General features: G+C 39.2%; 1 protein-coding gene across 1 annotated transcript in view; it reads right to left on the bottom strand.

Moving 5' to 3' along the window:
- LOC119417841 (centrosomal protein of 128 kDa) overlaps positions 1-15737 on the bottom strand; it is a 166813-nt gene that overhangs the window by 38903 nt on the left and 112173 nt on the right. Inside the window, exon 18 of the mRNA XM_037685096.1 lies at positions 14098-14262. Coding sequence (XP_037541024.1) covers positions 14098-14262 — 165 coding nt within the window. The remainder of the gene's footprint in view (positions 1-14097; positions 14263-15737) is intronic.

Raw genomic sequence — 15737 nt, 5'->3', positions numbered from 1 at the left:
GGAAGCATGAAGTGCTCCAAAATCTCCTGATAGCTAGCTGCATTGACCCTGCCCTTGATAAAACACAGTGGACCAACACCAGCAGCTGACATGGCACCCCAGACCATCACTGACTGTGGGTGCTTCACACTGGACTTCTGGCATTTTGGCATTTCCTTCTCCCCAATCTTCCTCCAGACTCTGGCACCTTGATTTCCGAATGACATGCAAAATTTGCTTTCATCCGAAAAAAGTACTTTGGACCACTAAGCAACAGTCCAGTGCTGCTTCTCTGTAGCCCAGGTCAGGCGCTTCTGCCGCTGTTTCTGGTTCAAAAGTGTCTTGACCTGGGGAATGCGGCACCTGTAGCCCATTTCCTGCACACGCCTGTGCACGGTGGCTCTGGATGTTTCTACTCCAGACTCAGTCCACTGCTTCCGCAGGTCCCCCAAGGTCTAGAATCGGCTTTTCTCCACAATCCTCCTCAGGGTCCGGTCACCTCTTCTCGTTGTGCAGCGTTTTCTGCCACACTTTTCCCTTCCCACAGACTTCCCACTGAGGTGCCTTGATACAGCACTCTGGGAACAGCCTATTCGTTCAGCAATTTCTTTCTGTGTCTTACCCTCTTGCTTGAGGGTGTCAATGATGGCCTTCTGGACAGCAGTCAGGTCGGCAGTCTTACCCATGATTGCGGTTTTGAGTAATGAACAAGGCTGGGAGTTTTTAAAAGCCTCAGGAATCTTTTGCAGGTGTTTAGAGTTACGTTGTTGATTCAGATGGTTAGGTTAATAGCTTGTTTAGAGAACCTTTTCATGATATGCTAATTTTTTGGGACAGGCATTTTGGGTTTTCATGAGCTGTATGCCATAATCATCAGTATTAAAACAATTAAAGACCTGAAATATTTCAGTTGGTGTGCAATGAATCTGAAATATATGAAAGTTTCATTTTTATCATTACATTATGGAAAATAATGACCTTTATCACAATATGCTATGTATATATATAAAATAAACTACTACGTGTACTACTATTCCTACTTTGCAGTTTTTCACTTATCGCGAGTGGACTGAGAACAGAAATACCTGCGATAAAGAAGGACTACTGTTTTTTTTTTTTTATAGAAGCCTATCAAAATATTTATTGTGCACCACAGCGTAAACTCTCCAGGTAAGTAGCAATACAGGAACTGAATATATGAGACGAGTACAGCTTACCAGTATTATTTTAATTGTTTGAAACTACTGTGGATGTTCAAATCATTAAAAAAAATATTTGATTCATAATGCGTCAAGCTTTTTTGTAGACTAAAAAAACTAAGTAAAATATAGATATATTTTTCAGTTACAGCTTGACTTTATCGGCGTGTTATGAAGTGTTAAGCTTCAATTCCCTGAAAATATTTGCCTGGGCAGCTCACATTTCAGCAGCCAAAGATATTTGGCAATACATTCACATTTATACCATCTTAAATATAAAAGTATTCTGCTGCTGTAGAGCTGCAGGCAGCACATCGATTCAGACCAAAATCAATGCATGATGATCTGCAGGAGGAGTACTTATTGGGTTAAACTGTTACCAAATTTGTGTTTTTGTCACTAGATTTATCCACTTTTCAGTCATTTATAGCAATTTTCTTTAATGAAAAAAAAAAATCATTAACTAAAAATATTTTGAAGTAAAATTATTTACTTTCTATAGACGAGAACAGCTCACCCTGCCTCTTCCCAGTGTTTCAACAGTAAAGAAGCTCCTTGAATCAGTGGACTGCTGTAATATTACAAAAACAGAGCACAGTCCAATACTAGACCCACCCGACTGACTGCAGTCTGTTCAACAACAAAAGAACAGCTCACAAGAACATGAGGGAGAGTAAAAAAGGGGAACACAAAGATATTTAGTTGCTCAAGTGTAATAATTTCTAATGTAAATACAAATCTAACGTCTTCCTAATTGTACTATGTAGACCAGTTTATTCACTCTCCATCCATTAATGCAAATGTACTCCAATTTGCATTTTCCTCTTTCAAAGTTTGTCTCCATTTGCATAACAATCATATGGCCAAACAACTTGTGAAAATAGACATTCAGCAAAGACACTTTTCCTGTTCATTATTCTATGCTATAAGTGCAGACGAGAGCATTTGTTGAGATTTGGTGTCTGCAGAATAAATTACAGTAATTCTAGGTGACCTCTTGGAAACAGTGGTGAAATAATAAATACCCTGTGGTATCAGGCAAGGCTGATGGTTTCCAGTGGAAAGATGCCAAATACACTCCACTATATACCTTAGTATTCTGTCTGCATCTGCACTACAAGTTGGGTCTAAATACATTTACAAATATCTTGTCCCACAATGATGCAGACAAAACTGGTCCAAGCTTTATCCCTTCCAGGCTGGACTTTAGTAATCCTTTAGAGCTAGAGATCCAAAAATCTTTAACAAGTCCTCAGTTGATCCAAAATGCCACTACTAGAGTTCCGATGAGTGTTAGAAGGAGAGATCACAGGTTTAGCTTCTTTCCATTGATTCCCAGTGACATTCAGAATAGAATTTAAAATCTTACTTGTAACGTTCAAAGCTCTCAACAACCAGCCATCTTACAATTAGGGCTAAACAATTTTGGAAAAGCTTCAAATTGCGTTTTTTTGTTTTACCTCAATATTGCGATTGCGATTGAATGTGATTTCTTTCAATGTCTTCTTCTCATGTATTTTTCAACGAACACAAGCAATAAATCTGTTTCTGTTGCAAAAAACTCCACTGTTTTCAGCTCTGCTGCAACTCCGTTTCTGCATTTTTGTTTAGCTCCTGGATAGCAACTTGGCTAAAATGTGTGCACGGGGGCATTCTGTACCGCGTATCCATTGTGTTTACCAAAGCCGTAAACTCAGGCTTGGTCACTATATTAATGGGCATCTTTCACTATGAACGCCGTTACTGCTCGATTATTTCCGCTTGCTGTTTCGGATTATGTTCATACGGAGTAATACCTTGGAACAGTTCAGTCAGTGATCCTTGTCAGTTGGTACTTTGCTTACTTGAAGTTGAAACACTGGTCGTTGGCATTCTAGCCATGCAACTATCATAAATAGCTTTGTGTTGATAAAGATTTTTAGTCTTATCTCAAGAGGTAGCAACAGCAGCAAGGCAGATTCTGCACAATACATGTCGTTGTGCAGCGTCTTCTTTTTTATAGCCAAAATAATTCCAAACAACGGACGTGCTGCCCCTCTTTGGTACCAAACTTTCAGATGCATCAGCTTCTGTCAAGCGATGCCATTGTGCAACTGGTTAAAGTGCAGTGTTGACTTCTCCCACTCCCTGCTCTGCTTTGTTCCACTCACGCGCAAGTCACGTAACCAGATCAAGTGACCAGTCTAATCACAGCCTCTGCGATTAGAAAATCTTGTTTTTATCATATTGTGATATTATTGCAAATGCAATTAATTGTTCAGCCCTTCAATAAAGATCTTATTGTTACATAGTCTCCTAACACACTTGGCTCTCCGACTTCATATTTATTTGTGGTTCCTAGAGTTTCTAAAAGTAAAATAAGAGGCAGAGGTTGGTAATCAGTAGGGGTGTAACGGTACACGTGGGTGTATTGGACTGTTCCGGTACAGCATGTTCAGTTCGGTCCACGTGTGTACCGTTTCGGTTATTTTTAGACTCATTAAATTTTATTAACGAGAGATTATGTGCCACGGAACTAAAGTTCCTAAGTGTGTTTCAGCACGGCACTATAGTCTTGCAGCACGCGCAGCATTAGCAGCCTAACATCTCGTTGTGGTCTCCTGTTTGGGAACATTATGGCTTTCTTGTTAAAAAAACAAGTGCAAATCCAAAGCTGTGTGTCGACGTTGTTTCACAAAGAATGGATCTGCCACAGGCAACACGTCTAACTTGTTAATGCACTTGGAACGACATCATCCGAACGTGAATGTCTCTTCTACAGAATAGCAGCTTGGTTGGAGCAAAAAACGATAACAGCAGCATTTAAACAACCTTTACCAGGTAATTCAGTTTGGTCCAAAGCAATAACACAAGCTGTAGGAGATTTTAACGCTCTGGATCTACGTCCGTATTCTGTTGTTGATGCGCCGGCTTTAAAGTTCTTGAGCCCAACATCCCATCAAGTCAACACTTCAGCCAAACAGTTGTACCAGCACCTTATGAAAAAGCTAAAACTGGTCAACAAGCCTTGGAGCACAGATTTAAAGCCCTGCCACATGATGATGATGACCGAGAGATTTAACCACCTCATAACAAATGATGACTGTTCAAGAAGAGGTATTGTTATTTTATTATTATTATCTAATTAACTTTTTTTTTTATAATTATAATCTTATTAACTCTTCTTTTTTTTTTTACCTCGTTGTCTTTTATTTTCAGTCTGGGACAGAGGTAGCAGCTGAGTCTTCTTCCTCTTCAGGGGAATCCACCAGAGATCACCTCCAGCTAAGAAGTGTGTGATGAGTGAACTCTGAACTTTTCCAGGGACAGGTGAGAGCAGGTCCAAGAGGTTGTGAGTAATGAGGCCAAATGCAGCCACACTGCAAAATTAGCAAAGTACTACCTCTTTATTCCTGCTACTGTTCAACTAGACCTGTGCTTTTGACAGAAAATGTGGACAAGTTGGTCTTTTTGGCCAAAAACTTAAAACTTGATTAGTTCGATTGTAAACAGTCTGTTGCTGCTTACTGTTCTGGTTCTGACTGTTATTGTATTTATTAAGATTTTTATTATTGTTAGTAAAGTTTATTTATTTTAAAGAGTGACGTTTATTTAAAATATCATCCAAATGGGTCACTTTTATTTATTGTTATAGAAATGTATTGTTTACTTGGCATATTTTCAAAATAAACATTTTGCAAGTCTTTATTTTGGCCTTTTTTATACCGAAAATGAACCGAACCGAGCGCTCCTTGAAACTGAACCGAACTGAAATGTGATTTTAGTGTACCTTTACACCCCTAGTTATCAGGATATCTGTCTACTACTTCTGACATTCCTTTTTGATAAATCCTATAGTTAGGGTTTGCATGTGTGTCCTGAGTAATCCCTTAGTTATGCTAGTTAGGCTTAGACTGCTGGAGGACAAACTGACCACATCTCATTTTGATGCTGCCTTTACTCACTACTCTCCACGTTTGTATTTATAATTGTTTCTATCAACACAAACCTGTTTTGTACATGAAACCTTGATCTAGCCATAACCATTTATAGTTTTTCTTTTTTTTTTCTGTGAAAAACCTTAGGCTCTGACCTAGGGTGTAACAATCAGTTTCTGTGTAACTACCGTAGTTTTGTATACATTTAGTTTTTTTCCCCCAAGACCACCACACCCATCCCTCTATAGATACTTCATCTGAGAGGGGCTGCTCTTTGAGCTACACCCAGAGACGACTAAACTGGCCCATGTGTCTGGCTCCCTGTGCTGCACAGCTAAAATAATCCAACTGATAGACTCGATCATTTCACTAAGGTTTATTGATATAAGAAAGTACATTTCCTTCACACCAACGTGTTGAATAGAACGGGGGATTGAAAAGAAGTGAAGATTCAGTGCAATCTGGCTGCAGAAAATTAATGTGTAAATTTTGCTGATGTGTGTGTGTGTGTGGATGCGCTTATGCAAAAAGGCAAAAGACTATGTTTTTATTTTTTTGGCTAAACATGCCAAAAAGAACTGAAAAGAGAAAATACAGCTGAGCTACGAGGTGCTGGAGTTGATCAGGAGGAGAGAGGATAATATTCAGAGGAATAAGATTTCTTTCTTCAAGGACATACTGTTCTTCAAAAGTAAGTGGAAACTTTTATATCCAGCTGCTGTTTGTTTACATGTTCTTTAGATGTTTGAAGGAAATACATCACTGTTTGTTGTATTTCAGCTGTGTGTGGGGGTGGGTATGGGAGGCCAGGTAAGACTAAATACAGAATTAGTTGGCATATATATGAAATATAACTCTCCCATACTATACTGAAAACCTTTCATGCACACTAGTGAAAACATCTCGTGATCTTGGTTGAACAGGAAGGCATCTCATTTAAAAAGAAAGCTGTCACATGAAAAGGAAAAAGATTTCACAGGAAATGGAAGTTGGTGTGTTAAGGTGTTACGGTTGGTGTGCTCACGACACTGAACAATGGCAGCTTTATTTTCATTCAAAATAATGACGACTGTTCAACAGTCTGCAGGAGGCCTTGCTGAAGCAGCGGAGCTTCTTCATAATACATTTGCTTCAGCAGAGGATTCAAACCATCACATGCGACAGCAGGTGTGCAGCAACTGACCGCTGCAGCTCCAAATGCAGACAAGACGGACGGACACACGGCGTCTCTTGTCCCCTCCTGGCAGCAGCAGTCAGTACCTGCTGCACCTGCGGCCAGGAGACAGTGCGCACCTCGTTATCAAGCTCAGTAATACTTTGACTCATGGACGTCCTCCACACGAAATAAAAAGTACATTTGGGCATTTTATGTATTTTTTTTTTGCGTCCACATTTCAATAACAAGTATACCGGTAAGATTACTTAGTGTTGCAAATGTGAGTGCAACTGGTAGTAAGAAATTATTACATATCGTCCAATTATGAAGCTAAAAATTTGTGCTAAAGAAATTAAGTATGTCTTGTCAACGTATGCACTCCTTCAGATTTTAGCTCCTTAATCTAAAGGTTCCCATCAGGTTGTTTAGAAGCTTCTAAACCAGTCAAAAGCAACGGTAGATTACTGAGAAAATCTAACTATATGTGATATTCTGATTAATTTATTATCAAGAAAACAATGTGAAGTTCATGTAAACTTTTCATGTAAACCTTTGTTGTGCATCCTCTAACTGTTTATGCACGACCTGCTGTACTTCAATCATGCTGACAGAGAATGTGGATAGAGAACATGATTCCTCCAAATATCACCGTTCATTAGAGCCCTCACTGATGACTGGATGCTGAAGCATTCAGGCGTTGCTGCCTTTTGAGATTGAAATCCATTTGGAGACCCAAATTGAGTATTTTGATAAACTCATGGACATGGCCACAGAAAACCCACGTCCAGAACAATCATTTTTTGTGCTATTGTTATCAAATTTGAACTGGCAACAAATAAGATTTAAATCTATAATCATGTGAGATTTTTCAGTCTATACCTCATTCCATCCTAATGCAGAAACATAAAATAATTCAAAAGCATCAGGGCACGAAAAAGTGTTTGATTTTTGTTTGTTCCAATTTCAAAACCTACAATCTAGTTATACCGGTAGTTACAATAATTTTGACTGCTGGGGATAGAAATTCAAAGATTTGCATTTACAAAGAGACCAAGTTTTTGAATATACTTCAAAGGGATGTACATATTGCAAAGGGAGTACATTCTAATTTATTTTGGGTGCACTTTTTTTCCAGGCATTTTAGGCATGTGGGGGGTTCAGGGGTTAGTTTTGTGACTAGGTGAGTCTTCCTGTAAGTGTGCTAAAAAAAACAACTAAACACGACTTCCCTCAGGCAACATTTGTTTAAAACAGTGCTTCTCAATTATTTTCTGTTAAGCCCCCCCTAGGAAGAAGTACCCCCCCCCCAACTCTCTACTGCGACTGTAAATAGTATAATTTGTCTATAAAATTATTATAAGTACACCTCTGCATAACATTGTGTCCTTATTAACATTAAATAAAAAAGAAAGAAATATAGATCAACTTACAACAAAGAAAAAAAAAACTATCCTTATTTAAACTGTAAGCATTTTTGACCATTTGATACTGAACAATTAAATTAAATACAATCAATAAATAATAATAAATTCAAATTGATCAGCAACATTTTAAGTCAGGAGTGTTATAATAAACACTTTGACCTAGAAAACAAAAATGAATAAAACAATTTGTGCTGATTTTTTTAATCAAAATGAGGAAGTCAGGATTAATGGCTACAATGAGCACGTTTTACAGTGCACGGCTTTTTGAAGCAGAGTTTGAAACATGATCCTGCAGCGCTCAGCTCCTGCTCAATGTTTAGCTGGACCTGGACTTCAGAGCAGCAACAGCAGAAAAGTCCCAAAGAGCTCAAGAGCGGGTTGGCTTTTGGGGGGGGGGGGGATGCGCTCACAAGAGAAGATCCTGACAAGTTGTTTAATGACATAAAATATACTTTGTTAGCAAAGAATAGAGTCCTAACATTTGTTAAACATCGGTTTTTACAACAAATTAAAAAAAAAAAACCCATCAAAATAGTGCTTTGACAATCGATAAAACTAAAAAATGTTGTCAGTGTGAAAGAGGAAAGAGGGGCAGGTGTCGCTCTCGCTTTGAGTTTATACTCTTTGTTGCTGCGAGCTGTGGGTGAAATGCATCCAGAGCGGAGGACTTGTTAGCGAAGAATAGAGTCCTAACATTTATTAAACATTACTTATGAATTTAAAAAAAAAAAAACACACAAAAATTGTGCTTTGACAAACTAAAAAAATTGTTAAAGCAAAAGAGGCAGAGGGGCAGGTAATGCTCTCGCTTTGAGTGTATTCTCTGTTGCATGTGTGCTGCGGTGGACAAGCGTCCAGAGCGTCACCAGCTGAGGAGGTGTCACAGCGACACGGTTCAAGCATGGCTCCTCAAACGACAAGACAGCCATATTTGTTCATAACTTTATTATTAGTAAGACTGAGAGTTGCCGGATTTTAACAAACAGTTGCCAAATACACCCAGACAAAATGAGAATGGTGAAAAAAAAAAAAACTACTCTCTGCCGCAAAATGTTCCCTGGGGTCACATGTGCCCACCCCCAGCATTGCTCCAGACCCTCCCAGGGGGGCACGCCCCACTATTTGAGAAGGACTGGTTTAAAGAAACGTCTTGACAAACATGAATTCACAAGTGTAAACTCACGTACAGCAAAAAAAAAAAAAAAAAAAAAAAAAAAACCCATCTCAACAAATAAAAAAAACCAAGTGTAGCTTTTTTTCCACAACATGGTGACAGGTTATGTATGTGGACTCCAAGTGGAAAACTGTTGATTTTTCTGGATCCTTTCTGTTCTGATTCCAAGCAAAAATCATTGCTGCACAGGTGTAGTGAGACTTTTTCTGGCTGTCATTTGAAACCCCCCAAAAATAATCCCAATATGTTGCTTTGGCAGCTTCAAGTATGGCAGCGAGGTGCTGTGCAGAAGTCCCTGTCTCAGGTAGTGTACAGGTAGAGCGTGTGACTGCGATGGGAGATGAAACGTGCCTCAGCCTCTCGTTCAGGTTCTGTTAACTTTTTCTCCAACCATCAAAGATTGTTTGGTGCAGCGGCAGACAAAAAGGAGGTGAAACCGTTAAAAAACATAACAAGTAGGCAAGGAGTTGAAAGTGTTGTCTGTGGGCTTCGAATGAAAAGAAATACCACTTTTTTAAAAGAGAACTGCCGTTGCACCAGTGTCTTAGCAACTGCTAATTTAAATATGAGACTGCACGGTTTATGTCTCTTTCAGAGTGTGAGGAAATCTGTGGTGGTGAGGTTTATTTTCTTCCTTTACTTGGAAGCCATATGTTTGTTTCACCTCCTACTGGGAAATTGGAAAAGATGGAAACATTCAGATAGAAACAGATGGAGGGTCTTTCAGGACTAACAGCAAGTGCAGATGACAAAGTAGAAAATCTTTAAAAAGAGATGTTCACTTTGTGTTTCTCTTTATTGTTCAGCGAACAGTGGAAGATGGGAACGGATAAGAAGAACCAAAAGATGGCACATCTAGAATCTGTCTGCAAAAAACAACTGCAACACCAACCCCCCGGTTCTCTCTGGTTAAAAGGTTGAATTTTGTTTGGTACTGTTCTAACGATTTCTTTCACAGAAATCCTGAAGCAGTCAATACACATTATGCAGCCAGTGTTTTAAAAATGAAACAGGCTGAAAGTGGGGAAAATAAGAATCACAACAGCCAGGGAAACTTTTTAGAGGAAAACAAAAAATAAAAAAGGACTGTACTTGTACAGCGTCTTTCTATCTTATCAAGATACTCAATGTGCTTTACAACACAATCTGTGCCTCATTTACCCATTCATACAGCACTCTACTAGATCTATACAAAGACTAATCAGAGCTTTATCACATTCATACACTGATGGGACACACGTCAGAGGCAATGAGGGGTTCAGTGTCTTGCCCAGGGACACTTCAGCATGTGACTGCTGGTGGAATTGAACCCCCAACTCTCCCACTGGAGGATGACCGATCTAACCACTCAGCCACAGTTTCCCCCAAAAGGAGTAATGAACAAAGACAAATAAAACATGAAGTGGACATTGTATGAGTTGTACCTCAGGTTCAGACTAATGATGTCAGAAGTCTATAAATGTGACTGTTTTGTGATTCTGTAAAGTACCCCATAGACAAGGGTTTTACTGTAACAGTACTTGCATTTGTAAAGAAATTCTTTGGTATGCATCAATATGTACCGGTATGTGTACTGAACTAATAAAGCCATGCTGATAAACCCAACTATATCTGAGCACATTTGTTTCACAGCAGGAATGATGTATTAGTGGTACAAGTAGGAAAAGAAAAACTATAGTACGAGCTCTGCTGCTCATGGCATTCATGCAACCCATGGCTAGCAGTTCAAACACAGACCAAGAAAAAGTAACAGCAACATGCAACCATACTCCATTCCTGATAACATAAGTTTAAAAAGGTGCTGAAAGTAATAGAGCACTGTTACTGGATGTAACTGGGATCCTGTGCACATAATTTCGTTCCACCACATGTACCACATGGGGTGCGAATGACAAAGAACCTTGAATCCTTGAAACCTTGACCTTACTAAATATACACTTGTGTACATTTAGATAGCAGTATACATTCTAGCACTTTGATGAGCAAGAACAAGCTATAGTTGCCCACAACTCATCCAAGACTTCTCCTGTTCATGTCACAAATGATGGATGAACATCCAGGCCTTCCGGGAGTTAATTATTAGTAACTGTGCACAACATCACAACTGATCTGAAGCTAAAAAGCTTTGGTATGCAAACACGCAAAGCTCACATCTGGTAGAGCAACTCCAGGAGACTGTGTTAGGAAGGGAATTAAAAAGACCAAAAAGCACAACTTTGTGTCACAGCAGTCACCTCTAGAATAATATGGTATCTAAAAATCTTTCTGAAAATTGTATCAAACTGGCTTCAAAGCAAAGGCTCAAACATGATTTTGTGTAGTTACACATAGCAAAGTCTCTGGCATCGAATACTTTTTAACTTGAAAAAACTTCTTTTTTTAATTAATGAGCCTACTCATTAGCTAATCACTGCTAAGTTTGACTTGTTTTCGACATGATGGATTACAGACGAGGTGAGGCATTGGCTCCCATCTGACACAATCAGACTGGACCAGACAGAAATCCAGCAGAAAAGAGCAGGCTGGGTTAATAAGTGTTGAGAAGCAGAGGAAAACTAGCATTAACAAGTTGGGGAGCAGGTGTGTCCTCATATACATGTTTGTGAGACTGAAAAAACTTCCAAAGCTAGTTTCAGTAAGAGTTTTAGACAAATTTTTGGGCAAGTTATTTAAGCTGCTTTTTCTTTCTTTCTTTTTTCGGCTGCTCCCCTCGTCAGGGGTCGCCACAGCGAACTAACTCGCATGAAGACATGGCAATTATTTTTACGCTGGATGCCCTTCCTGACACAACCAGACCACCGAGCTACCACAGCCCACTGTGTGGAGCAGAGCGCTGCCATCTAGGGAGTCTGGGGAGGGGGCATGTGGTGGGAGTTAAGGGCCGTATTTAAGGGCCCAGAGTGGAGCAAATGAGGGAAGACATTTTGATGTTGTCGGTCGAGGGGTCGAGCTGGCAACCATCTGATCACAGGCTTGCCTTCTCTATTCTCTGCACCACCACTCCCCCAGAAGGGATAATTAATTTAGATCAGTAAATATTGATATGTATGAACTTTGCCCTACATGACTTCAAACTGTTCTCTGGTCTAAACTAAGAGTTTATAAAACTTTTTTAAACAGAACATAAATACACACATCTACGATATGGCAATATTATAAACATTAAACATCATTAGTTTCGTATGTTCAAATTGGAGGGGTTCATCTCAGCAGTTGTTCAGCATTACTGACAATGTGTTGAAACAACAACAACAAAAAAAGCATAGCATGTGCCTCTGATCAGGATAAAGACTTACGGTAAATATCCTGATTCATGCTCAATAATCCAGGTAGAACAATCCAACAAAGTTGGAGGGCTTACCCATCACATAGTGGGTCAACCAGTTGCTAGTTAATAGAAGGTGCTATTTATAAGACTTGAGTTTGCTGTGTCTCCTTGGACTGATGAAGTCTTTTGGATGAAAGACGAAACATTTAAACAAAAACAAACCATCCAGAGGACCTGACTTAACTTTGTTGGACTTATGGTAAATGTACTGAAAATAACCTCCTTGATTGGAGAAGGTTGCAGGTATTAACAAGTACCGGTACATCTTTGAAACATTTGTCAGTCAGATTGTTTGTGTTAACTCATTTCCCAGCAGGCCAATGCATCACTGTAGAATATGGTCCTGATGTCTCATGTGGCTTAACAGTGAAGCTTGGCCATTGCAAATTTTGCCAAACCAGACAGAATATGATGACAACACAGGATCCCTTACTGTTTATTGGCTAAAAAAAGCACTGTTACCATTAAAAACACTAAAACAGCTTGATTACTCCCACCTATTGGTAGATGTGACAATTTGTTAGTACTTAATGCCAGTAAATGATGACAAAACAAGGGCTTACCAAGACATTACTCACAGTACACTACCATGTCTGTATATCCTAATGAACATTTGTTACTCTTTTCAAGAGCGATCATAAAGGAACAAAAGAATAATCAGGGTCTGCAGTGATGTGTCATTGTACAGTCTGTTGTACATTTACCAGTTAATGTATGTTCACACACAACCTACCATTGTCTTGAGTTACGCTTAATGACCGAAGGAATAAGGCAGCAAATACAATCAACCTTTATTTAGACAGGTAAATCCCATTGAGCCTCGAGGACTCATTTACAAGAGAGACCTGATTTCAACAAAGAAAGATGACAACAATGGACAACAGCAACAACAATAAGCAGTTATAAAAACTCATACTACAGTTTTTTTTGTTTTTGTTTTTGTTTTTTTTAACAAATAGGATGGCTAAAAGGAAAAAGGTAACAAACAGCTGAACTGAGCTTATTCTGGCTATATTCACCTTCAGGAAAAGGATGAGGAGTTCAGCTGAAGGAGTGTACTGCTTAGTGGGGAAAACAGTTTACTTGGGACTTCTCAGACTGATGAAGCCCTCTGGATAGAGGGTGAAACATCTTTCCACAAAAAATAAACTGTCCAGATGACCTGATTGACCATTATTAGATCAGAGTATGGCTCCTTTGCATTTAAAGGAGCCAGTGTGTGGCTGCGGTAGCTTGGCGGTCAGTGCCGTGGTCTTGTAATCCTAAAGTTGCTGGTTCGAGCCCAGGTTGTGTCAGGAAGGGCATCTGTCATAAAACATTTGCCATATCTTTCATGCAAGCTGACTTGTTGTGGCATGCACTGAACAAGGGAGTAGCTGAAAGAAACGTACTAATTAAGACAGTGTGGGTATCAAGAAAGTTTGACTTCTGGACAACTTGGTGTTTTGGTCCTACCAAGAAGAGGTTTCAGGATAAAGACATGATTTGCTTAAGAGATTATTTCTTATGTTAAAGTCTTAGAGTGGCCCTGAACTAAAAGGAAATGGTAAGTGCAGAGGTCTGAGGACCTCTTCTTCAGCTGTTGTCCCCACTTCCAAATTATTGACATGGAAAAAAAAAAGATTAATAAATTGTTCATTCCTAATAGGCATCTCACTTTAGTGTAGCATCCAGTGAACAAAAGAGCCAAGGATTTCCCTCAAGCGTTTGTTAAATGTCAGAGCTAGACCGAGAATTAACAATGGACCAGAACAAGTCAAGACTTTTGGGAAAGTATCTGTGTAAGTACATATTGTGAATGTGCTTGTTTTAAACCTTCACTGCAAAAAAGAAAGAAAAAAAAGAAACTAGATGTCTTGTTAAATACAACAAAGCCAAACAGCACTGGGGAAAATAAAAGACTAGTAATAAAAGAAATACCTGTAGCTTGTCTTCTCCGTTCCTAGCCAGGCTACGACAGGCCGAGTCCAGTTCTTTGCCCAAAGACGAAAGGATGGTTTCTTGCTCTGCTTCCAGCTGCAGCACCTTCTGGTCAAGTCTCACAATTTCAGACTCAGATGCTCGTCTCAGTTCACTTGACCTGGTCTGATGACAACAGCAGCATGGGGAACAAACTTTTTGAGATGTTTGGTCATGTAGTTTGCAGCTTACAAAATGTTGGGTTAAAAAAAGTTTGAACGAAAAAAAAGTTGATTGGATAATAAAAGTTCAACTTTTACAGTTACTACAAAAACAATACTTATCCTTAGAGAGCCATTCTAATTTAGTTTAAACAAACATTATTTCCTGTTCTGGTCAAGACTGACAAAAATATCGGAAAAACGAAGACAATTGATGCATCAGAGGACAGGAACCTGGCGAACCTGCTTGTGGTCTATAAATCATTATCTCCTCACTGAGATAATAAACTGTGTTTTATTAATAGGAACCAGGTTTTTTTTTTCACTCAACCATTTTCAAATCAATACGTGGCTCTTCTGAAAAAGCCACATACAATTTATCAGGGGTCTGTAGGAGTGATGAACTGGACTTAATACTTCACACCTTTATACTATTTAGAAGAAAAAAAATTATGCTGATGCGGTGCTACTTAAAATTTTTTATAGAACACGTTTAAAAACAACTACCAATGGCCAAAGTTCTGCAAACAAAACAATAAATAGTAAAACAATAATACCAAACACAAGAGACCTTGAAAACAACACAAATAAAAGCAAAAAAAAAAATAAGTTGAGACAGAAAAGAACATAAAAATTAAGCAAAAAAATGTAAACTCGTGCAGTATTACAAACCAGTGAGTACAAATGTGTTTTAAGGTGAGACATAAAAACACCAACAGTTGAAGCCTGGCAGATATAAAAGGACAGCTGGTTCTGTAGTTTAGGAGCTACAGCTGAAAAGACCTGATCACCTCGGTGGACCAGCCTGGACCTGCCACGCCCACTTCCCCGCCGCTATCAGCACTCATGCTCTGCACCTGCTGCTCTTTATAAGAGCTCCATCCACGCAAGATCTCTGCCGGATTATTGGGCACTTTTGCTAGTAGATGGCCAACCATCTTCCATGTCCAAGCCTGTTCTTTTTGTCTAGACTTCACGCCTGTTTCTTGGATTTGCGTCTTGTCGAGAAGGGGTTCTCTGCAGGCCAAAAGTGGACGTTTCTGGAGAATAGGTGTTTGTGGGGGGCAAACACTGATTAGTTAGCTGTATTTGCTGCTCTTTAGGTAAGTCATGTCAGCTCTTTTTTAAAACTGAAGGTTTTTAAGAAACATCATTATATCTGCTGTCAAACACAAGAAGATTATATATCTTTTGTTCTTGGGTTGTAGGCTGCACCTGACACAGGTTACCTTGAGTGTGGTCTGGGTACAATGAAATATGAAGCATCTGAAGTGAAACTTGCTCCCATTTGTCAAAAAGCCTGGTCTCAATTAAAGATCATGAGTCCTGTAACGAGATAATGCCCAAAACAAAAGCTAAAAACAAAATTTCCGAATTTGTCTGCAGAGATACCTACTTGGTTCTGTCTGCCCCACGTCTGCTTTATTTGGCCTTTCTGAC

This window comes from Nematolebias whitei, chromosome 12 (assembly GCF_014905685.2).
Source record: "Nematolebias whitei isolate Nwh7 chromosome 12, NemWhi1, whole genome shotgun sequence".
Taxonomy (NCBI): Eukaryota; Metazoa; Chordata; class Actinopteri; order Cyprinodontiformes; family Rivulidae; genus Nematolebias; species Nematolebias whitei.
Note: the sequence above shows the minus strand (reverse complement) of the source record. Positions and strands in the feature narration are given on the sequence as shown.